Genomic DNA, 24,443 nt, shown 5'->3' with positions numbered 1-24,443 from the left:
CATCCCGAAGATACGGCGGGCGTGGGTGGTGGTATCCCTCAACCCGCGTCATCGCGAGGAAATGACGTCTCCAAAGCCTTGGGATTCGCATCCAAGGCGAGGATTAATTTTTTTTCTCCTCGCAACTATTTCGGTCTCGGATGGAAGGGGGTTGAGAGATAGAAACGCCCGATTCGGGAAGGTAAAAAAAGGGGTGCGAATATCGACGGATTGAACCAGAAATACCCCGAGGATTATCTGATACACATACGCAAGCTCAATCGAGGGTACTACGCACATGGAGACAACTTACGCAAAGGATGGTAAAAATTAACTATTAGGAAAAACTCGACAGTGTAGAACTCAGAGGTGCTGCACAAAATTTTAGAAAGAAATTGGAAAATCTAATTAACACACTTTTATCGTCAATGCTTACGACAGGAACCAGGAATAATAATATTAAAAAATAATGAACAAAAAATATTATTATTAGATTATTCTACCGATAAAGGCAGATTTCCATGGAGTATAAAGTAAGAATTCAGGTAGCTTCCCCTTCCTTCTGGAACTTCCCTCTTCAATTCACAATAAGGCCTACTTCCATCCATTCTATCTGAAAATCCTATTCTCTTCCTTCCTCTTCCTCGTTTACCTAACAATAAACCCTCTAACACTGCTTAAAAAATATTGGATTACATAATCTGACGATGATAATAATATTTTTAAATTAGGCATTGAAATTGAACTGACCGAAAGATACAATTCACATAAAAACTACCGTACCGTTAGTAATAATACAGTTTAAAAACACGCTTTTCCGAAAACAATAAAATACACTGAAAATTAGAAAATAAACTAACTCCAGCATTTGATGAACTAAGCAAGGGTGCTGATTAGGTTTAGATATTAATATTGCGCGATAATCCATCCTCACCCATCATCCTCTTCTACACTCGATTCGAATAAACGTAATCATCACCCACGCTTTCTCCTCCGAGATATGAAAAGGTAATTTTTTTACTTTCTAGCACATTTAATAGTTGGGCAGCACGTTAGAGGAAAACGGACTCAGGAGTAAGAAAATCAGGAATATAATTGCGATACCAAAGGAGGTGCTCGTAAACAGGAAGGAATTTAGGAAAGGATCTTTATGTGAGAGGTTAAAGAAAAGGCTAGTAGAAAGTCTGATCTGGAAGGTAGCGCTTAACGGTGCGGAAACGTGGACACTAAGGAAGGAGGACGAGAGAAGAATGAAGGCATTCTATGGGTGTGGAGAAGAACGGAGAAAGTGATGTGGGCGTAGAGGAGGAGGGACGACGAAGTGCTGATCATGGTGGGTGAGGAGAGGCAACTTGTAGATGAGACACGGAGGAGACAGAAAGTTTGGATGGAGGGAGTACTTAGCGGGGAAGGGATGTTGAAAACAGTGTTATAGGCTAAAATGTTGGGTAAACGAGGAAAAGGAAGGTAGATAATATGATGTTTAGAAAGAATGAAAGGGAGGCAGCCAAAATTCTTGTTAAGTACTCCATGGAAACTTACCTTAATCGGTAGAATAATAATAATTCACTTTAGAGGTTGTTCTGCACAGCTTCGAAGATATTCTTCGCCTACCTTTTTTTTAGCTTTCATTGCTTTGATACTTATTCCTCCCCTTATTTTCTAGTAGTTAATTTTCCCACCCTCGGTGTTAGCATTCTTGTGCTTCCTTTCTTCTTCAACGAGTTCTAAGATATAATCTATGGTCTTATTTAAGTATACCGGGACTAGCCGCAGTGATAACTTTTACGGAGTCACCCGCAATGCACAATTTGTGCGAAAAATCCACAGAGGAAAAATCATGCGCCTTGACCGGGATTCGAACCCAGATCCCTCGATTTCCGCAAAGCATTCCGATTATTGCAAAGCATTCTCACTAGCGAATCGATTATCAGGCCTTTTTACAAATGGGACGACCGATATCGGGCGCTCGAGGTCGCGTGAGGAGAGAAATTAAGAAAGAAACAAGTTGATGAAGCAAGAGCACGCGATTGTACGATCGCATAGTTGGAGTGACTCCAGCGCAGCGTAACACATGGGCGACAGCGGCGTCGTCCTTCCCATTCATGAATGGAAAGGTAGAGAGGACCACTCCCTCCAGAGACGTCTCCGTGACTATGCCGTCGTCCGGAAGGCGTGGGAGCGGGGACCAGCAAGCAGTGTTTTAGGTTGGCACTTTCCTTGCAGGCCACTTCAGACCTGTCGTCGACGCATTGTGTCGCGAAATCGCTGGCTTGCCCGCCGAGGTGCATCGTGCAACAGCGCAATGGAAGAACTTGGCTCATTATCGCCCTGGGCGACTGAGGGCGAGGAGAAAATGTTAAAGGTTCAATTTAAAGTGCAAAACACGTGCAACACTCTTGAAGGAAACCGACCGAATGATGAAAATAAAATGTGTAAATTGGGTCTCGCGGATAAGTGAATCTAATCTATTTTCTGTCCACCGTATTCACAATTAAAATATAAAAATATTTATTCGACTAAAAATGTCTTCAACTCATAACAAGTATTCAGCATAATTTTTTCTCCGACTGATGAGATAATTATTGCCATTTTTATGACTGGGTGAGCTTTAACTGATACACACATTCAAACGCTTTGGCATAATTTTTGTAAAATGAGACAGCAATATTTAAGAGGGATACTGCCTCAACAATACATGCAATTCCATACAGTTGGGAAAAGTATTGTCTCCACATTTAAGATTTATTGTTAGATACGTATGTGTGATGCTTGTCAACGCATAGCAAATTACTAAAAAAGTATTCATTCGAGAGCTCGCAAAATGACTAAGTTTAGAGCACTTACAGCGATAAAATTATGTCAAGGCAGGCATTTCTTTGCCAGTAAGAAAAAAATCTAGTTCAGACGATCTAGCTGTCGGACGCGGCCGAAAACTCGTTCGCAGATAGATGTTGCCCATTTTGATTTGGGGCGATTATAATTAAGTATTCTACCATTTAAGGCAGGTTTGCATGGAGTATTTTTCGCGCTACTCTGGTAGTCTCCCTTTCTTCATGTACTTCTCTTTCACAATAAGGCCGACTCCCTTTCATTCTATCTAGAAATCCTATTCTCTTCTATCCTCTCCCTTGTTTACCCAACATCCTTCCCTCAATAACTCTGTTTTCAACATTCCCTTCCAACACAGTACTCGCTCCATCCACACGTTCTGTCCCCACCGTATCTCATCTGAGGTGATAATATAAATTAAGTATACAAAACCGCCTTTGATGACATATTTTTGAGTGTGATTACAATTGTAACTACTAGAATTCATGGAGGCCTAAAATATCACATGATTTAATCAAATATATATGTGCCATTCAAAATTCAATGCCGCTTTATGCGATAGCGAAAATTGTTATCCCCGGAGTTCACATTCAACCCACAGGAAAATATATAGCAGAGAGAAAGTGGGTCACACACAGTTGGGATAGGCAGCTATTAGATAGTGAAAAAAAATAAAGAGAGATCTACCTGCCAGACTCTGGAAATTTGCCAAACAACCAAATAGGCCTAAGAGCCAAAATATTTCGAACGGATCTCAAAACCGAAGGACAAAAATACACGGACAGTACTCACTTCCCGAAAAAAAAAGATATAACAAAAAATGAATACAATGACTCTAGCTGATACAAGAAAAGCATGATTCATCAAAAATAATTTGTAAAATAATAAAAAGTTAGAGTAGTTCCAGAGGACATTTATTGCAGTTGCTGTAAGGCATTTAACTAAAGAACATCCATGAAAGTAATGAAAAAAAATAAAGCTCGAAGAAGAACTTATTCCCACGAGAAGCTGTTCCTTGATCCTCTAATTAAATATTACATAAAGGGGCAGAAACATCCTTACAGCTCTCCGAAGAGACTATCCAAGGATTGATTTCATAACTCAAGAGAGGCCGAGTTCAATTCCCCTTGGTGAGAGTGGTTAATACATCAACTTATCGTCTTCGTACGATTTAAAACTTTACTATTATGAGCTCAGAAAAAAATGAGATTCAGAAAATTCAGTCAGATTTAAATGAAGAAATGGTTGCCGGAAATATAAATAATTAGCGAATTTTCATTTATTTTCTGAAACGACTTTCCTTGACACCTTCACGATTCAATGACCCTACCTCCTTATAGGTCGCTCTCTGGCCACGCGAGGATTCATTACTTTTATAAAACTTTTCCTCGCTTCAGTTAGTCTGTTTGAACTCGTCAGTCTGTTTCATCAAAATATCGCGAAAACTATTTGTACATATTTTTTAAAAAATATTATTACTATAGGTACATTAGACCTTCTCTCAGATTCGCCACTTTGTAAGAAAATTGAAACCTGAGAGACGTTCATATACATTATTTTTCGGGAAAGCTCTAAAAAATGTTTAAGTGAATAAGAGTTTACACCTATCTCAAAAAGTACTATGCCTTGTTCACTTCGCCACACTGTTCACACGCCACACTGTCACAAAACATGATTATAGCACCTAAATTTCCTCTTAAATTCACTTCGAAATATGATGACTTGATTATCTGGCTGGAAGCATCTCAGACCGGCAATCAGACGATCCGCGTTCGAAGTGTAAAATGAACGATATGGGAGACCCGCTCGAGTGGAATAAATACTAAAAAAAAACATTCTTAATAGATATATCTTAATAAAAGTGAAGGTTTGAGCTAAAATAAGAATAGAGTTAACTTTTTCCCAGTTCTTATAGAGGAGATCTGGTACGAAAGTTCTTTACCCCCTAAGTTGTGCAACAGCATGGAACGCACCAGAGCACCAAGACCCGCCTTCCGAAGAGATTCACTCGATCCATTCCCACCAATAAAAATGCGATGGACTTTCAGCCAATGGGGTTCGTGGTTGCTTCCTCATTGATTGCGCACACATTGCTCTGACCCACAAACGCTCGTGATGACTGTATCTCAATCGGAACAGGCTCCGAACAAGAGCTGATAAGCGCACTCCAAAGATCGCCCTCCCCCGGTCGTAAGTTTATTGACTCACTCTGTACGTTCTCCCAACCCGTTTTCTACATAATGCATGCATGCACGTACCAAGAAAGTACAGGCGTGAGGGCTGGCATACGCTCAATAGAGAGCATCATTTCCGCAACAACCGGTCTCACTTGCGTTCCATATCTTTTATCCAAAAATTTCTCAAAAATATTGAAATTATAAGGGCACATTGAGACCGAAAAAGTCAACATTTGCCCATATTTTACAATTGTTTAAGTATTCTATCCATTAAGGAAAGCATACGTAGATCATTCTACGAATAACCTCTTCCAGTCTCCCCTCCGAAATTTAACTACCCTGTACTTCTACGATCGTTTTCTCAGGCTATCATGCCTCATGCTGTAGCCAACTAGCTTGTCCCGTCTTCTCCCTAAGAAATCTTCTAAAAATCTTAAGGGGAATAGGGGACAACCTAGTTGGCCCTATCATAAGGCATGGTGAAACCAAAGGTAGGACAGGTGAAAGGGAAGAAGGGCAAGGGACGGCCCCGAAAGAGTTACATAGGACAGGTTATAAAAGTTATACCGAAGAAGCGACAAAAACTAATACATTTACTTATAGCTAATGAAAATAATAACAAAGGAAGAACTCGGATGAGCTGCCTATAGAATAAAAAGACACATAAAAAAGTTTTATGTTGAGGGCGGTAAATATATTAAGAGGGGGTAGAATGAATTGGAAAACTAACAAGTAAGTAAACTAACTTGTAAGTCTAAACAGTGCTCGAGTTGACGATTACCATGATCATGCATCAAAGCAGTAGCAGGCTGAGAGGCTAAAGTGGCCCAAACTACCCTTCTCAAATGTCTGGGAGCAACACTATATCGCTTCAAACGAGCCCCTATACATCCATTCCTCCTCCAATTCAGCAATTCGAAAAAAAATTTCTGGCCTTCTGATGTGCGGACAACTAGGCATGGATGAAACTATTTTTAAAACTAATTTAACTTTCATCTCTTTTGAAATTAGTAAAAAATACTATTTTTTTCTTATTCTATGCCCATTCGAAGTCTACGATGGCTAGTTCGAACGATGCTTGGTGCGACGTAAACATTTCCCAAACTTCAGGAAAAAAAGTCCCTCCGGAAATCCGTAGCCTGGTTCGGAAAAGGAAGACGAATTCCAGGAAAGAGACAAAAAATTCGTGGAAACACGGAGCGAAACGTGCGAATTTGGGGGAATCGGCAAGATGACCCAACACGCGTGACCTCGACCTTGATGACCTTGGAACACAATCCCTTTCACTTTCACCATGCGGATGAGACCTTAGGAGTAGGGGAAGGGCGAGGCTACAGCTGCAGACGACGCATAACGACGAGTTTTGCGACTACGCTTTCACCGCCTTACAATTTTAAAAAGGATGAAGATAAAATGGAATTTTCGATTCCAAGAAGTGGAAAATGTCAATACATAGAAACTCTAACGGTAAACCAGCAAACATTGTTGCTTACTGCGTAGCATCAAATATAATGAAAATGTATAATGAACAAGCTTAGGATGTTATCTCAGCTTATAGGCCATACCTTGAAACATGATGACCTAATGAAGACAACCATCGAGGGACAAGTAAATGGCAAGAACGGAAAAGGAAGACCTCGAATGAAAAATATGGAACAGGTAAATAAAGATGTGACAGCGAAGAAATACGTAAGAGTGATAAGACTAGCCGATAGGAGAACTGAGTGGAGAGCTGCGTCAAACCAATCTTAGGATTGTTACGGAGGCTTCAGCGGTGATAAAAATTGTAATTAATAATTATCAATCTCAGGATTGATGACCAGTCATGATGATGAAGATGTTATCCATATTTGTATTTACTTTTGGCCTCACATCAACAATGTTAAATAGCTAACCGCTTAATATAACAAATAAAGATGTGTATTTAAATGTTAAAATACTCACACCAAGAAATTTAGGCCAAAAGAACATATTTATGTGGAATTAAAAAGTTTTCTTTACTTTTCACTGTGCGATAATGCCACTTTTTATTGTAAAATTAAACCCGAGTGAACACAAGTGGAAAAGATCTCGCCAAATAAGGATCATTGTAAATCAGAATCGAATTCCATCGCATGATACTGTGAGGGGTAAGGAAAGTTGTTTTTCAATTTTCAGTATGCATAGCGGCTGAAATAGCCGGATGCCCAAGATAATTTCCTCTCTGAATAAATAATGTTTCCCATATTTTCATTTCGATAAAAAAAGAAAATCCTTTGGATCCTGGGATGGAATCCATGGGATTTGAAACCACAGCGGAAAATCCGTTGTCATTAAAAACTTTTCCGCCGGTCAAACGTGACTGAAAAGGGAAGTCTTCCAATTTACTCATTTTTCCAGAAGAAAACTGAAGTTACAATACACAGAGACCCGCAAGTATAACTTTTTCTAACGTCTAAAAGTGGTTCTTAGCGTAGGCACAACTTCTATAATTGCGAGAAAATTCTTCTAATGGCATTTGATGCTAGGTAAGGATAATGCAACAATGCGAGGTCGTAGAGTGTAGGAAAAAAAAAAAAAAACTTCTTAAAACTAATTTCAGTCTGGGAACACACATAATTCCGCCCAAGACTACAGGAATAAAACAAGACGATGGTTGTATACAAGAAAATTTTGAAAATGAATGTTCAATTTTACAATTGCTTATAATAAATATAAACGTCCCTTTTATGCAATCTTGTGCAAAGTTCACGGGAAGCAAAAGCTCGATTAGAGATGATTATCACAAGTAAGGAACAATTTTGAGTTATGCGAACGGAAATAAAGGCCATGTTTGGTACGCAAAAAGTTCGCGCAATGGAAGCATATGTAGATTGTCGAAAATTCACTTCAAATTACAGGACTGCTCAGAGGCGTAACTAATAATATGCCTGGGGGGGGATGGGATGGCCTAGGGTGGCGACCCTCCCCCCCAGTCAAAATCTGGTAACATTTTTGAAACATGACATGCTTGGAAATACATTTTCCATCATTTTGGCACTAAAATTGAACTTAATGGAGATGCAGTTATTATACGTAAAAACTAGACAATACTTGTAAATAATTTTTTTATATCCCTGAAGGGCTGGGGGAGGGAGTTCTATCCCCTATTCCCCCCGCCATAGTTACTGCGCTGGGACTGCTTATAATCGGTATACATGTTATTTCAATAAAAGATATACTCCAAAGTAGAAAATACCATTCAAAGTGATCTCTCCACAATCCATTTTCACTGAACACGTTCGTCTGTCCGTATCTCATTTCTCCTAGAACCTCCGCCGCCTCAATACCATCATTCACTGATGATTCTATTCTATTATGAATTTGTTTACCGCCAATATATGAAAGAGTCTTGATACCCCTATTCAAATATAAGAACAAACTAGCTTTCGCCCGGAAAAGGATTGCGGCCTTTTCTGTTTTCTCTGCCAGTTTTTACAATTTTTGCTGAACCCTATGATCTCCCATTCCCTATATCCCCCCTCAAGTGTCTCCATGTGTTGTTGAGATAATAATTCACGTAATAGTTAAATTGCATGAGAGGCATTTGTCGACACTGTAATAGATAGAAAATTTAGTGTTTCGACAATTTAACCCAGGGTTTCAGACGATTTTAGAGGAGGTAGCTTCTATGACTTTAGTCGTATCTCGTCTCGTTCACCCCGAACAGTTTTGTCGATCAGTCAGTCAGTAAATCGTCGGCAGTGGGCTTTAACTGCGTCATTATTTGGATAAATAACTGCGAGCATAACAAGTTCGTACCCCAGAGAAGAAGCGAAATCGGCGTTCTATGACCAACATTAACACATCATGGTGAAGCAAAAACCCAGTACTGTTCCCCAAACTTTTACTTAATGACTAGTTTCGACGGTTATAACGTCATTATCAAGACAGGCAGTTTGTCTTGATAATTACGTTATAACCGTCATTATCAAGACAAATGGTAATGAAACTTAGGTAAGTACGACAATTTTTAACGTCATATAAAAACATAGAAAGAAAAAGTGTACACCTCTATTTGGCTCCTTCAATCAGAACCGGTCTTAACAGACTCCGATTGTATACACACCCGATTTATACCTGGCTGCCCGGCATCAACCAGCCCTGACGACTACGAAAAAGAATTTCATCGAAACGTCGGCATAAATGGAGTGCCAAACCCGGTGGGAAGCCTGAGAGACATTCACAGCCACCATCCGCCGGGAAAGATTCAAACGCTTCTCGCACACCTCCACTTCGCTCCGATTCCAGGCGAAATGCAACATCATCTCCTACGCCGCAACGATTTTTCGCTGCTGGACGAGTGCATACGCATTACCTTTGAAACGAGCCGTGCTCATGAGGATAAATTAATGGTTGGCTTCACGAGCGCTCTCCACAAGCCCAACCAGCACCACGAGGAACAAGTGGCAACCCTTTAAAAGAAGTAACAAGCCTCCACAACAGGAAACGGATCTTAGTGAAAAGCGACTGACAATGAGATCGATGCCAGCCAAATAACAAATCTTTGAGCTTAATTAAACGAGAGATTTGAGAGAGTATCAACAATACGATTGCGCAATTTCACCCATTTTGAGATTAACTGTTTCAGACAATTATAGCAGCACATTCTCGTCCAACCTTAATTACATGAAGTCCTTAAAAATCCAAAGCATTTAATATAATGTCGAAAAGGCTGGATACCCAAGAAAAACCGTTTTCATGGCAACTGCAAAGTGCACCCGAAAACATGTCAGCTCAGTAACTAAGGAGTAGTGACCCCATGCTTATGAACAAAAGATCCTTAGAACTGTCTCCCCTATCACCTCATGAAGTATTGCAGATTCCTCCTGAAACGTCATTTATGATCTAAGGACTGATCAATTTCGATTATGCATTATCAATACACATAAAAAGAGTTCGCATCTTACAAAGAAAATGTTCTTAAAAATCCAGAGTATTGAATGCTAAGTCGAAATAGTCGATACCTAAGAAAACCCGTTTTCATGGTAACTGCAAAGTGCATTAAAAAAATGTTTGCGTTTTCAAGGCTCAGTGAGTAAGGAGTAACGAGAAAGATACATAAAATCATCTCCCCACCTCCCAAAGCAATCCAAATTCCCGGTATAATCAGTACCTACACCTCCGAAGAGCGACAAAACTGTCAATCATCATCATCAGTCAACAATCCTAAGATTGGTTTGACGCAGCTCTCCATTTCTCTCTCCTATCCGCTAATCTCTTCATAGCTACATATTCATTCTCTTTTACATCCTTTATAACCTGTCCGATATAACTCATTCGGGGCCGTCCCCTGCCCTTTTTCCCTTAAAACTGTCAATGGTGAGAAAAAATATCATAATTTTTCTTACGAAAAAAATAACACGAGGCAATGATGCATAAGGAAGTTGTAGTCCAAGAAATGATTTGACGTTCAAGGTCGGACTTATTTTGATACTCATTCGTGACTAAAGGACAGATAAACCGACGAGGGTACTCCAATCGGGCTCGTAAAATTTCCTCACTCATAAGATGAAAAGACAATAGCATCTCCCATAAATCAAAAAAATACTCCAGTGAATAGTAAACAGAAGCATAAAAAGTTTGAATGTCAGAAATCAGCGTCTATTAAACTCGGCGATATCAAACGCCAGAAAAAATCATTCTAAAAAAAACATTTTCAGATCGAGAATATGGGCCCACTACATCCGGACATCACTTATTTTTCTTCACACGGTATGCTCCAAGTGCGTCACAAGTTTTTGATAAAACTTTTAATATGATATCCTAATGGTGTGAAATGCGTCAGTCAATATAAATAATGTTTCCAATTATTTACCAACAATGAGGGTTTGTCAGTGGCGGATACAGAAAAAACTCAAGGGGGGGGCGCAGCATTTCTTGAATTGTCTTTAATTTTATCGTAATAAAAAGATGATCAAGTCACAGGCAGAGTATATGAAAATTTTATTTAAAGTGATTATAAACATGTAAAAGACAATGCCATCTTATGATAAAAAAAAGTTACAATTGTGGTTTTGCAATGTTCGGCAATACATGCGGACCCGCAAGGGGGGGGGGCGCCCCCTGCGCCCCCCATCTGTATCCGCCACTGGGGTTTGTGTCTTAGACTGAAAACAGCCATGAGTTTTTCAATTACATTTGGAAAGTTCAAGATTACTTCACTCCAAGGAAGCACATTAATTTAAAATATTATACAAAATATGAAATACCTTAAGAGTGAAAAAATAATTCTAACGATGAGGGTTTTTGTCATAGCCAGAAAACAGCCGTGAATTTTTCAATTAGAAATATATATTTTACGATCACTTCACTCCAAGGAAGCAAATATATATTATAACTACCATGCATAGAAAAAATATTAAACCCCTTACGTGTAAGGAAATTAATTCTTTGTAATTTTCTACACAGAAACTAGAAGCTTTCTGCGATCAAAACTCAATGTAACTAGATCGGTATCGAAAACCCATTTCGGCTATATAGATGTTTTAACACTCCTATTCCCACATTGCTACGCCACTGTAGAAATATTCAACATTCACTCTAGATAGGAAAAAGCAGTCAGTTCCTTTGCTTAGACAAATTTCAACTTGCAGCTTAGAACAAGTCGTAATCCCATTCATTAATCCCATCCTCTGATTTCTAGGCAACCATCATCCTTCCTTACTTTAACCGCGTTCTGCATCCATTCATAAAATCGTACGTCCTCTTAACCACATCCTCCGACCTTCTGCTTTAACTCATTCAACTCTCCTCACCTCACTCAAAATGTCGAGAAAAGATCGATGATGAGGCCGGCGATTCAGAGACACCGTGAAAAAAGGTGTTGCAGTTTTTACGAAAATAAGGAGGTCATAAAAGAAGTGATCAGACACCTGTAATAGAAGAAGCTTATCACGAATAAATTTACATTTACTACGATATCTACTGGAAAAATTTATCAGAAATATCAACGGAGTAAAAAAATGACTATCCCGATAAATTATTACTCTTCTCTTATGCTACATCATGGGTGTATCCAGGATCAAAACTAGGGGGTTGGGTGAGAAAGCCGTGGTCGTTCAAGTTGTAACATTTTAGCCACGAAAAGGCTAATGAAACTGAATTTTAAGAAAATTATGACAGCGATTCATTAGTTTATAAAAATGATTTCTATTTTAGTTCCATGTCTTACGATAATATTATTTTTCTTGAAAAGAAAATTTGTTCAAAATTTTTTAAACCAAATTTATTTTCGCTTCTGGGGGGTGGGGGGGGAAGCTGCTCCCTCCTGCCCCCCGCTGGGTACGACCATGTGCGACGTACTTAACCGGGGTGTGTGATAAGATATGGAATAGTAGTACCATAGAGTAAGTATATTCTTACTCTATGATAGTACCCAAATTCTATATATGATGTTTCATAATTTTCTAGACAGTGAAGATAGGATTTAGGATAGGAATACAAAGCAGGAAAGATATTTTTTCTAGATTTATTTGCCATTCCCTTAACATTCCATTCCAGCCAGATACAATCTAACACCATGAATTTCCAGGTTCTCCAGACAAGTGGCCACTGGAATCAGCTACCATGGACTAATAAGCAATTTAACAAGGATTTCTCTAGCGAAATAACACTTGTTCTGCGAGATGCTTTGCCCCAGCATCGGAACGTCGGGAAGGGCTTTAAAGACCGCGTAAAGCGAGTGTATTTCCTTTCTGAGAAAAGATCCGTCCCTGCCGGAAGGGCTTCCTCCCTCTCTTGCGGATCCCCTAAAGGATTCAGGGAGTGCAGTGGGGGACCGACCCCTTCACCAAAAGCTACGTGCCCCGCCGAGTGGGAAGAATGGACGGGGTTCCCGCGCGAGTCGTACCTGCGCAGGCGGGGGAGGAGCGGAGGCGGGCGATTTATCTCGCAGCTGGCCTTGGGTGTGCTCCATCGTGAACTTAAAAACGAATCCACCACGTTTTGAGCCCAGGAAGCTGCGCCGGAATCGGGAATTTTCTAAATATATATATCAAATTCAACGCGTGCCGTCATTATATCCTCGATTACACACGCTCAATATTAGGGAAATAGATTCGAAATTTCATCTTTTTTTAGGAACGATTAGTGACCCAACCAAAAATCAGAGCAGGGATCAGTTCATACCTTTTCTGGCGGAAGAAACGAGGCTTGGGACGGATAATATGGTAAATTATTAAATATTTTCAATATTAATAAACATTAGGTTTTAATTTGAAATAGATGGGGTGCTCTAAGTTTAAAATTCGAATATTCTAGTCCAACTGTGAAAAATGGAGTACCAAAAGTCAGCGATTACAAATTTCCAGCACATAACTCCGCTGAGAAACTGAACTCAATCATTTCTGCGCACAATATTACATACTCCCCGTGCTCCCTAGCACGTACGTTGGGGGGTGAGGGGTAAGCCCTCATTCCACGAAGGATACCCTCAACAACCCGCAATATGATAAGGGAGAGATTTCACTGGATTTTACATGAGTACAAAGGGCAAAAGCTATGGTGAGTGTGGGCATAACGGGTACGTCTATCAACACCGGCGAAGTAAAGAGTATAAGACATTGCCTCTGTGAGCACGTAGCTCTGACAGGTTGCAGGTTTCTTCTGAACGAGACGGGAAGGCCACACGTCAATAACAGCTCGTTAGGAATTTATCGCATTGCAAACAGCAGTCAGCACAGATTCTACAATTCAACCCATATTTCGATAGAACAACACAGCGCAGACTGAATGCTGTCAATGTGAAGACCTAAAAGTACTGCGCGGGAGATAAGGAAGTGCCACGCACCACTTCACCAACGCCCATACTCCCGAGTTATTTGTTCATAGTGCATTAAGTGATAGTCATCGTATGTGCGAAATACGGAAGGAGATAAAAATACTCATGTGTGATAGGAAACAGGTATTTTTTTCGCTAAGATCAAGCCATACACACGGCTTCCTTTCGTCTGTAAGGGATGAGGACCTCATTAAACATACATAAACAACGTCTTCTGCCTATTATCGATTGATTTAACATTTACCGAATGCGAAAAATACCACAATAACAGCAACTTAGCGGATGCTGAAGATTCCAGTCTTTAAGGCAGTCACAAGAAGAAACAGCATGCCAAACATCCTTGAGCTACGCTACACGGTATCATTTAGATGGAGAAAACAAACTTACAATTAGTTCGGAGGAAACATACCATAGGTTGACAGCCCACGCAACTGTAAGAAAATAATTTTGCGGTAACCTTTAAGAATGGAACTAAAAAGCTTGTTTTGAAGGAGAGAACGCCTCCTGCGAGGATCAATACGGACGATTACAGCTTTGAATTCATTTTCACGCACGTTGTCAGCAGATGGCGACTGCTGGTATGCAGTTTTCAAATCGGACACCCTTACACATTACAAGAAATTGCAACATGTTTTTAAAAATAGGGCACCAGAAAAATGTTCCGATTGAAACTCAAATACCAAAGGTCATACCATCACATTACGCGTGAACTGTTGACAGAATTTTTCGGATCAAAAGACACTCAATGCAAACTCAAGCAACCGCCAACACATGAAATGCAATGAAAATATGATTTTAAAAAGAGAGGGGACGAATCCACCTGCCTGAAATTTCCACTTTATCACATAGGTGGCAACAAGTAAGCACTCACTTCATGCAGGAATAGAGCAAGGCGAGAAATTTGAAATGTGCGTAATGGAGGCCCAACTGACACAATGTGAGAAGAGTGCTCAACAATCCACAGGAAATCAACTTAATGCCTTCCAAATGCCACAAACTAACACGATGAAAAAGATGAAACCCTTAAAAACACAAGTGTCACTCAGAAAACAATAATTATTAATGTTGAAAGTTGGCGCCGAGATAGATGAGACGCCGGTCTTGCCTAGGAATGTCACCGCCAGTGTGTGCCAATAATTTGCACATACGTTAGCCACGACCAGAGTATTTTTAGAGAGCTGATTAACCAGACACAATGACCATATAATCACCAAACAGTTGGAATTATTCGTAATACGCCAAGAATGACAGCATTTGTCAACGACAAAAACGATGTTACGAAAACGAGGAATTTTCCAAAAAATAGAAGTTTTGCACTTACATTTTCTTTGCTGCTGAGATGATCCAGCGACAGTAACTTTAGGACTCTGCGTCGCAAACTGCCCAACGATTCTTGAGCAAACTTTAGTTAAGGATCCTGCCATTTCTCGCAAATTCTGACCACACCGGGGAGCGTTGTTGCCGGACTGAGAACGACAAAAGAGGGAGAATATATTTATCCGCTCGTTGATCGCGCACTCTAGCGGCTACCCGCGAAAAGACGTTTTATCTTGGGGGAAGCCGGGCAGTCAAGGGTAGTGTGCCATACGGTGATGGAAAGTTAACGTTACTGGGCTCTTGGAAAGCAAAAGACATCGATACGGTTCCCTCTAAGGACAAGGAACCTTCCACTCATCTGGCAGTTCACCCTTTACTCTCGCTGGTAAGGGGAAGGATGTTTTGCGTCTGTTTCTTTCCTGGCACCTGTGACTGATTTGTGAGCGAGTATTCCCAATTAGTGAACATAGGTCACCCTTGTGACTCGTTCTGTTAATTTATCAGGATTGAGATTAACGTTTGTGATAATCAGGAATACGTCGTATTGGACCATTTTCGTTTCAGCATTTTTTTGAAGTTTTGTTGACGTTTATTCCACAGCAGCCCTTTAGCGAACTGATATCATGTTTTGTGGTTTTTTGTCGAGAAAATATTGCATTTTCTACCAGGAAAGATTGAATCGCTCCCAGTATTTGTCATTTAAAGATGCCTTCGTACCTTTAGTGTTGAGTAGAAGAGAGTATTACAAAGGTTTGTCTAGAGGTGAATTAACGAAAACATACAATTTCCAATCAATTATTTGCAGCAACCATGAGTGGAGTAACTTGCCTGCTTCTACGCTCCTCTTCCAATCTTCATTGCTGCTGGGCCTCCAATCCACAGTCAAAGAGAATCCATGTTCTCTCCTGTTCTGTGCGAAGACTCACCACCCATTCGCGCAGATTTCAAAAGGTAGCTGATGCTGGTGGTAAACCTCCAAAAGCACCAGAACCACCGGTCAGTGGAACCCCATACCAGAGGCTAGCCATAGGTGTACCTAAGGAAGTTTGGCAGAATGAAAGAAGGTGAGGGGAATCCTTTATCTCACTCTATTTGTAGGAATTCCTTATTGATCGAAGAACATTTGATAGTAAAATTTACCATGTAACTGTCTTTAGAGCGAGTAAAAGCTTGTATGTGATTCTAACTCAGTTTCTGTCATAGCCCACTTGAAGGTTTGGGTTGAAAAATACATCAATTAGTCACTAAAGGCCTGGTTACAAGGTACATTAACATGCACAAGTTAATGTCTGTTTGCATGAATGACTTTTGTGGAAGGGAACATGTACGAATGCATGAACCAAATTAGAACGGGTTCCATAGGCGGATCTAGGGGGGAGGGCACGTGCCCCCTCCTCCCCCCAACCCCTTAAAAAATATGCAAGATTTTTAATAGGGTCCCATTATCATTGCGTTCATTTTGTATTACGAGGTATCCTTGTGGCCCCCCAGAAAGAAATCCTAAATCTGCCCCCGACAGGTTCTATTTTCCGTTCATGCGCTCGCACAAGTTGGGTGGTCACACTGTGCAATTTCATGTTCATTCACGCGTTCATACATTTCGACATTAACTTGTACAAGTTAATGTATCATGTGACGAGGCCTTAATAGTTTAAATGCAGTTGAAATCAAGTTCATCTGTCAAAAGAGAGATCTAAGACCTGCCAATTCCATTAGTTTTCATGGTAGCTTGATCTCTTTTTTGATGTATTTCTTGAGAGTTTAAGACAGTCAACATCATTGTATCACTGTTTCAGTTCAAGACTTTCTCAGTTGAATTCTCTCACTTGCAAAGTCAGCAGGCCTTCAAGTCCACCATGCCAGCATGTGTCCCTGTCTTTCATATCCAGTTTTAAGTCAAACCTCACACAATATACCATTAAATATACCCACTTTTTTGCAGGGTGGCTCTCACTCCTTCTGTCACAGCTGTTTTGGCCAAAAAAGGGTTTACGGTCCAGGTTGAGCAGGGAGCAGGTATAGCAGCTAAATTCCGGGATGAAGATTATGCTGCTGCTGGAGCTAAAATTGTTGACAAGAAAAAGGTCTTTGATTCAGGTAAATATTTGATTGACATTTATTTACTTATCTTTTAACATTCTTGCAATTAATGAATTTTCAATACATGTGCATTGTCATGTGGATTTGTGGAGCTCTGAACCTCACATAAATTATAGGTTTTGTGTTTGAATGCATGTAGTTGCTTGCTAAACCTGAAACTGACGTCTGTTGTTTTGACGTTGGGTCTGGAAAATATTGGAAAGTTTTTTGGAATCGTCTCACTAGTACCCTCAGAGCAATATTCATGTGGTGGTAATTCTTATTTTGATTTTGTGCTGCACGGAAACTTCTCACCAAACATAAGATAAAAGTAAAAAAGGTTTTCATTAATTCCTAATTCATTTCTGCCAAGAAATATGTACTTTTTTTTACAAATTTTAAGTATAATTTGCATCTCTTTATTATTAAACCATCGTGTCATAATTCAATGCACTGTGGAGGCTAAAACTAATGGTTAAAAGTGCTGAGTATGGAAAAGAAACAATGAAGTACAGCAAAAGGAATCAAATTATTCAAATTCCGAATGTAACTGTTGATTTCATAGTGATATTAATATCTTTCTTTTCCTTTCAGATATCATTTTGAAAGTTCGGCAACCCTTGCTTGAGGAGGTGAATAATTTCCGTGATGGATGTAACTTGATTTCATTTATTTATCCAGCCCAAAATAAAGATGTTGTAGACAAACTAGCTGCTAAGAAGCTTAATGTTTTTGGTAAGAATTATTTTTATTTTGTTGAGGCTGCATAATTTTGCCTGAATGATCTTGAAAATGTTTAACGGCCCTCAAGACTGGATTGATTTTTATGTTATTTTTTTACATGTATGATCTAATTTTTGACAATATTTGATTTGCTTTCAGCAATGGACTGTATACCACGAATATCTAGAGCCCAGGTGTTTGATGCCCTAAGTTCCATGGCAAATATTGCTGGATATCGAGCTGTCATCGAATCTGCCAACCACTTCGGAAGATTTTTTGCAGGTTGGATACTTGTTAGAATCATTCATTTTATTATCTCATGGTCATTCAATGTTGTTTCCAAATTCATATGGTAAGACCTTCAAGGCATTAGCTTAACCCTTTTACTGCAAGCCCATTTCGGGTGGAATGTGTGAAGACTGCCAAGGCTTTTTCCCGGAATTTGCGACATTTCAGATTTTAAAATTTTTCGCCTACTTAATTTTATTCACTACATTTAGATTTTTTCCCAATACTTAAGATATATTTATATCATATAACCATAAATAGATTATGAGGGTTTACTTAAATTACTGCCGTTGAAAAGGCCATAATCATGAAGAAAAAGTCGAATAAGTCGTGCCGATAAATAAGCCCCTGGCAGTTTTTGCTCAACTAGCAAGGGCTGATGTATCGGTAGCAGTAAAAGGATTAATATAAAAAACATAAAAATAGAAAATTTAATTTGAAACATACTGGATGAAGTAGTTATTTTCAGGGCTAAGTTAAAAAAATAGTTTTACCATCAATAATACTTTTATAAGTGAAGAGTAATGTAAAATCTAAGGATTTTAACCAGATGGAACTTGGAATTTGTCCATTAGAACTATGAGGTGCAGTCTTTCTGAAAAATAACATCGAGGTGATCCTGACGATGACATAGGAACATAAAAACCCAAGTTGAATTAATAGTCATGTTTATGGGAAACTGCATTTGATTTCACATCACAGAATATAAGTTTTGAATACCCTTGGAAAACAAATAACTTCAAATGGTTTGAATTTAGTTTTCTCCACTTTAGAAGTAGGAAGTTAAGATTTTTTTGTTTTCAAAAATTTTTCCCGATAATCTTCCATGCTACGACTTTCAGGACAAATAACTGCTGCTGGTAAGGTTCCACCTGCAAAAGTTCTAGTTATTGGTGGTGGAGTCGCTGGATTGGCAGCTATGGGACAGGCCAAGAATATGGGTGCAATAGTCAGGGGATTTGACACACGAGCAGCTGTCAAGGAGCAAGTGGAATCCATGGGTGCTGAATTCCTGGAACTTGACTTCAAGGCTAGTACTTCCTTTGAAATTATATCATAAGATCTCTAAGCTATTTTAACTTTTTGAAGACAATATTTACTTTTTTCTCGTAGAATGTTCCGTTCTGGTCTACCACAATTGTTCATGCAATCAGACATTAACTCATATGTGTTAATTTACCATGTAAACAGAACTTAAGAACCACGTATCTGTTGCTGTGTGACATGCCGAGTTGCCTTTGAGGGAGCTCAGTTTCCTAGACTGTTTCCTGACACTCAGTTCCGTGACTTGATATTATGTACTTACAAATGATTCTATGTGACAGACCTCTTTTCCTTCCTCTCCCTAGTTTACTTAACATCCTATCCTATAATGCTGTTTTCAACATCCCCTACCCGCTACATACTCACTCTGTCCGCACCTCCTGTCTCCTCCGTATCTCATCTACAAGCCGTCTCTCCTCGCCCACCAAGTCCAGCACTTAGTTGTTCCTCGTCCTCTCCATCCACTTCACCTTCTCCATTCTTTGCCACACCCACATCTCAAATGCCTCCAATCTTCTCTCGTCCTCCTTCCTTAGTGTCCACGTTTCCGCACCTTAGAGAGCTACACTCCAGATCAAACTCTTCACTAACCTTTTCTTTAAACTCTTACATAATGATTCTCTCAGAAGCTCCTTCCTGTTCATGAATGCCTCCTTTGCTATTGCAATTCACTTCCTGATGTCCTTGCTACTGTATCCGTTTTCCTCTGATGTGCCACCTAAATAGTTGAACTGCTCTACCTGCTCAAGTTTTTCCCCACCCACCTATATCTTTAGTCTCACATTCCTCGCTTGCAATGATTAATTAATCCTCATCCCATACTCCTCGCAATGCTCGCTTACCCCATCCATTAGTAGAAAAATAAATCAGGCTAGAAAAATAGTGCCCTTTTTTCCTTACATGATTTTTAATTTTATTCTTTAGGAATCTGGTGAAGGTGTTGGTGGTTATGCCAAAGAAATGTCAAAGGAATTCATAGAAGCTGAAATGGCTCTATTTGCAAAGCAGGCTAAGGATGTAGATATTATAATTACCACTGCTCTTATCCCAGGCAAGAAAGCACCATTGCTTATTCTAAAGGTAAGGGTACTCAGATAAGTTATTTCCTCAAATTTTGCTGATTTGGAATGTACATATTATGCATTGTTGACAGTTTTTGTGTATCCAAGAGGGCCATTGTATAAGCCTACTAGCTGTAAAAGAGCTAAAATATCATTATTAAATTTCAGAGTCATATTGAATCAATGAGACCTGGGAGTGTTGTTGTGGATCTTGCTGCTGAAACTGGTGGAAACATTGAGACAATAAAACCTGGCCAAATTTACACCCATAAGGATGTCGTTCATATTGGATTGACAGATCTACCTAGTCGACTCCCCACCCAGTCCTCGACCCTCTACGCCAACAATATCTCCAAGTTTCTTTTATCAATGGGTTAGTAACTTTGGAATGCTTTTTCTATATTAATATGGCATGATTGCTGCTGTTGTTAGTTTCTGAATGAAGACATTCATTAACATGCTTATTAATGTGGTGAGACAACACTCAGATGCTTTCTCATCCTTCACATGTTTTTTCCTGGAATGTTTATTGCCTCCCTCAATTGTTGTATCTATGTAATAAAGTGGGCAAGAATCTCTGTTTGATTTGGACATTTTGGAGATAAGAGTTGTATTTTCAACAACTGAAAATTGTACTTCTCATTCATTGGGAAAGTGGTAAACATAATTTTGTAAAGATGTCTTTTTGAATGAAAGAAAATGCATTACTTTTAAGTCATCAATGCTTTGCATACTTGTGGAATGGTGCAATTAGTAGAATGCTTAATGCTAGAGATTCAGATATACAGGATTGACATGTTTTCGTGTACTGAGATTTCTATTGTTTAATTTTAAGTCTAAATTGATTTTTTTGTGTTGTTTGTAATGATTGAGTAAATATTCAGTGTAGATTAGGCTCCTCTGGGGCAAGTGCCTAACCACATTGATGTGTACCGGTTGCTGTAACATCATCAAAGTTAAGCAATGGTCGGCCCAAATTAAGGTTATGGGTAAGGTAATGGGTGTTAATTCCTTAACTGTGGTGCTCTTATCTGATTCTGGCAGGCAGGGTAAACTTGTGGTTGGCAAAATGGACCATAAATGTCCTATGCTATTAATCTGCCAAAATACCTGATTACCAATACTTAGGAAAAAAATCATCTACATATTGATTTGTATTTATCATTTGATGAATAAGAAGTGAATTGTCAATTGATTGTTTTCAATTGATAACAAATCATTGTTATCTCCTCATGCTATTAGTAGAAATTAATGGCTTGTTAATTTAATTCCATTACATACACTCTTAGGCCAGAAGGACCACTTTGACATCAATCTCGAGGATGAGGTTGTGAGGGGTAGCATTGTCCTCAACAAAGGAGAAATGATGTGGCCGCCTCCACCCCCACCATCGATGGCCGTTACTGCTCCTACAGCAGCTGTGAAACCAGCTGCAGAGAAGGCGAAAGCACCAGAGCCCAATCCATTTGCTGACACTATGAAGGACTCTTTGGCTTATACTGCTGGTAAGAAGCTACTACAGCACACTCCTGATTATCCGGGCTAGTGATGGGGAGAGACAACACGAATAATCGAAAAACACATATAACCCAAACTTTCACTTTAATGTCTTGTAATGTTCATTATTCACGTAAAACAAACAATACATATACAGGGTGTTTCAAAAAGGACTTTACAACTTTGAAAATTTATAGAAATTTTATTAAACAAGGAACAGAGCTGGTTTTGATGTTATTTTAAAGGAAAAAACTTCAAGTTTTTTTTTACCTTAAACCAAAGATGTTCTATGTGGCTTCTGTTGGTTATTCTGCAGTCTACATCCCATTGGTATTCGATTTCTTCCCAGACTCTCACTAGCATTTCAGGTGTAACTTGCTCAGCAGCAGCGTAAATTCTTGCTCTAAGTTCAGCTAGAGTGGCCGGCAAAGGAGGTATGTACACCATATCTTTTATGAAACCCCAGAAGTAAAAATCGAGTGGTGTCAGGTCTGGGGAACGGGGAGGCCATGCAATTGGCGCATCACGACCAATCCATTGACCTGGGAAGCGGTCATTTAGAAAATCCCGGACGTCAGTCAGATAGTGTGGTGGTGTGCCATCTTGCATAAAGAAAACATTTCGCTCTCGGTCATCCTCATCAATCTGTGGTATTAAAAATTGTTGCCGTAATACAGTTGTAAAGTCCTTTTTGAAACACCCTGTATCATTATTTATGCAGTTATTCTGTTATTTTAGAATGCTTCCGGGACTCATTTAGGGCTTTTTTCGCCAGTTTGCGATCTTTTTTGCGGCGATAACATGGTTGTACTTGCATTAGTAATGCTCCATGTAAGGTCTGGTTTCGAAAACCACACATCGGTGGCTTTTTTTATCACGGATACAAAAAAGTGGTTTGCACGAATGCTTCAAAACCACTGCTCGACGTCGGAAACCACAGTCTGGCACCACGCCACGGAGTCACCTCTCGCAAGAGTTGCCTGGGTTGAAACTGCTTCAGGGCATGTATCCGTGATCACGGAGTGTGGTGGTGCTCTGTGAGGCTTGGAAAACGAGAACACAATGCTCCCGTGTATGCAGCTAGCACGCGATCGCTTCCGTTTTGCAAAGGGAATTCTAACGGAAATAATAAAGCCCGTTGTATCCTAGCATTAATACAGTAATTCCGGCGATTGTGTGTCCATTTTATTTTTTTATAAATATTGCAGAAAATATTGAGCGAGAGTGAAAATCATGCAAGGATAATCTGCAACCCGGATAAACCGCAGCCGGATAAACGGGAGTCTGCTGTACTTCACCTATCATTGTCATAAAATAGGGGCCTGCAAGTGGGTTTAAAATCAGGTTGTCCCTCAACAGTATCCCTAGCATTGCCAGGACAGTCACCTTCACTCAGATAAAGCAGGTGCCAGCTATGTTGTTTTGTTCCAATTTGTTTACACTTCATCCCCACGTTTGATTCTGTGAAACTTAGAGAAAAATCACATTTATACTGAAGGTGAGCCATTTAATTTGTTGGATACTTGGCTACCATGATTAATAGTGTGTACCCAATTGTATATATTCATTCAAGCGGAAATTGAGGCTTTTCCTTGATTATTCCTGAAAATGTGGCACCAATTTATCCGTATCAATTTGGATAGTAACAGAGGACAAGTCAGTGTGAATCAACTTTGTCTCTCAATATTTTTTTTTGTTTCTGGTGCTTGGAAATTCTGATTACCTCTTTGATGCTTGAGCATTTTTACTAATATAGACATAGACGGATCTAGGAGGGAGCTTGGGGGCGCGTGCCTCCCCAGACCCTTAAATAATATGCAAGATTTTTAACATGGTCCCATTATCATTACATTCATTTTGTATTTCGAGGTGTCCTTGTGTCCCTCTCAGAACAAAATCCTGGATACGGCATTGCTTGTGCCCCCCCAGAAAGAAATCCTGGATCCGCCCCTGAATAAAGCAATCGATTTCTGTCAACCTGCAGAGTTTTTATGATTTTTTTGTCAAATGTGGGAAATGCACAAAATAAATAATGTAATGAATGTATTAATCTGTGGAAAACCTTGAAAATATTTCTTTGGTAGAAACGCATAGTCATAACAAGTTATAAAAAAATTTATTGAGTTGATACTTATGTCTGTACTCAGTAGTCAATATTTGATTATAAGCATCTGGCTCAAAAATTGTATTCCTCTTTAGCAAAGGATGGTTTTCCATCATTTTTTATGTTCATTAATTAAATTGACCAATAATGAAGGATTAACCCATGTATGTTACTCTGAATTATGAATATTGCCGAACTAAAAATTTAATTTTGCTGGGCCAAAGGAATACATTGGATGATGGATGTTAAGTATGACTGTCTTTCCTATCAGGTTTGGGAAGTCTTTTGGCCCTTGGTTATGCATCTCCAAATGCTGCTTTCACAACAATGACCACCACTTTTGGCCTCGCTGGTCTCGTGGGGTATCACACCGTATGGGGAGTGACCCCAGCTTTGCATTCCCCTTTGATGTCTGTTACCAATGCTATCTCTGGCATCACTGCTGTCGGAGGGCTTCTCTTGATGGATGGCGGCTATTACCCTACAAACACTGTGCAGGTCAGTGAGCAATATTCCTTGGTGTGAAGGTACTACTCGTACGA

At 39.5% G+C, this 24,443-nt stretch overlaps 2 protein-coding genes across 2 annotated transcripts in view; one reads left to right on the top strand and one right to left on the bottom strand.

The window, feature by feature from the left end:
- Positions 1–15,270, bottom strand: part of LOC124161183 (isocitrate dehydrogenase [NADP] cytoplasmic-like) — a 74,945-nt gene extending 59,675 nt beyond the window's left edge. The window contains exon 1 of the mRNA XM_046537417.1: positions 15,110–15,270. Within this exon, the coding sequence (XP_046393373.1) occupies positions 15,110–15,212 (103 nt within the window). The 5' untranslated portion in view covers positions 15,213–15,270. The remainder of the gene's footprint in view (positions 1–15,109) is intronic.
- An 84-nt stretch (positions 15,271–15,354) lies between these two features.
- LOC124161182 (NAD(P) transhydrogenase, mitochondrial-like) overlaps positions 15,355–24,443 on the top strand; it is a 33,245-nt gene continuing 24,156 nt past the window's right edge. Inside the window, exons 1-10 of the mRNA XM_046537416.1 lie at positions 15,355–15,490; positions 15,911–16,169; positions 17,048–17,202; positions 17,779–17,919; positions 18,067–18,189; positions 19,038–19,225; positions 20,164–20,319; positions 20,469–20,673; positions 21,590–21,805; positions 24,173–24,399. Coding sequence (XP_046393372.1) covers positions 15,916–16,169; positions 17,048–17,202; positions 17,779–17,919; positions 18,067–18,189; positions 19,038–19,225; positions 20,164–20,319; positions 20,469–20,673; positions 21,590–21,805; positions 24,173–24,399 — 1,665 coding nt within the window. The 5' untranslated portion in view covers positions 15,355–15,490; positions 15,911–15,915. The remainder of the gene's footprint in view (positions 15,491–15,910; positions 16,170–17,047; positions 17,203–17,778; positions 17,920–18,066; positions 18,190–19,037; positions 19,226–20,163; positions 20,320–20,468; positions 20,674–21,589; positions 21,806–24,172; positions 24,400–24,443) is intronic.

This window comes from Ischnura elegans, chromosome 6, assembly GCF_921293095.1.
Source record: "Ischnura elegans chromosome 6, ioIscEleg1.1, whole genome shotgun sequence".
Lineage (NCBI taxonomy): Eukaryota > Metazoa > Arthropoda > Insecta > Odonata > Coenagrionidae > Ischnura > Ischnura elegans.
Note: the sequence above shows the minus strand (reverse complement) of the source record. Positions and strands in the feature narration are given on the sequence as shown.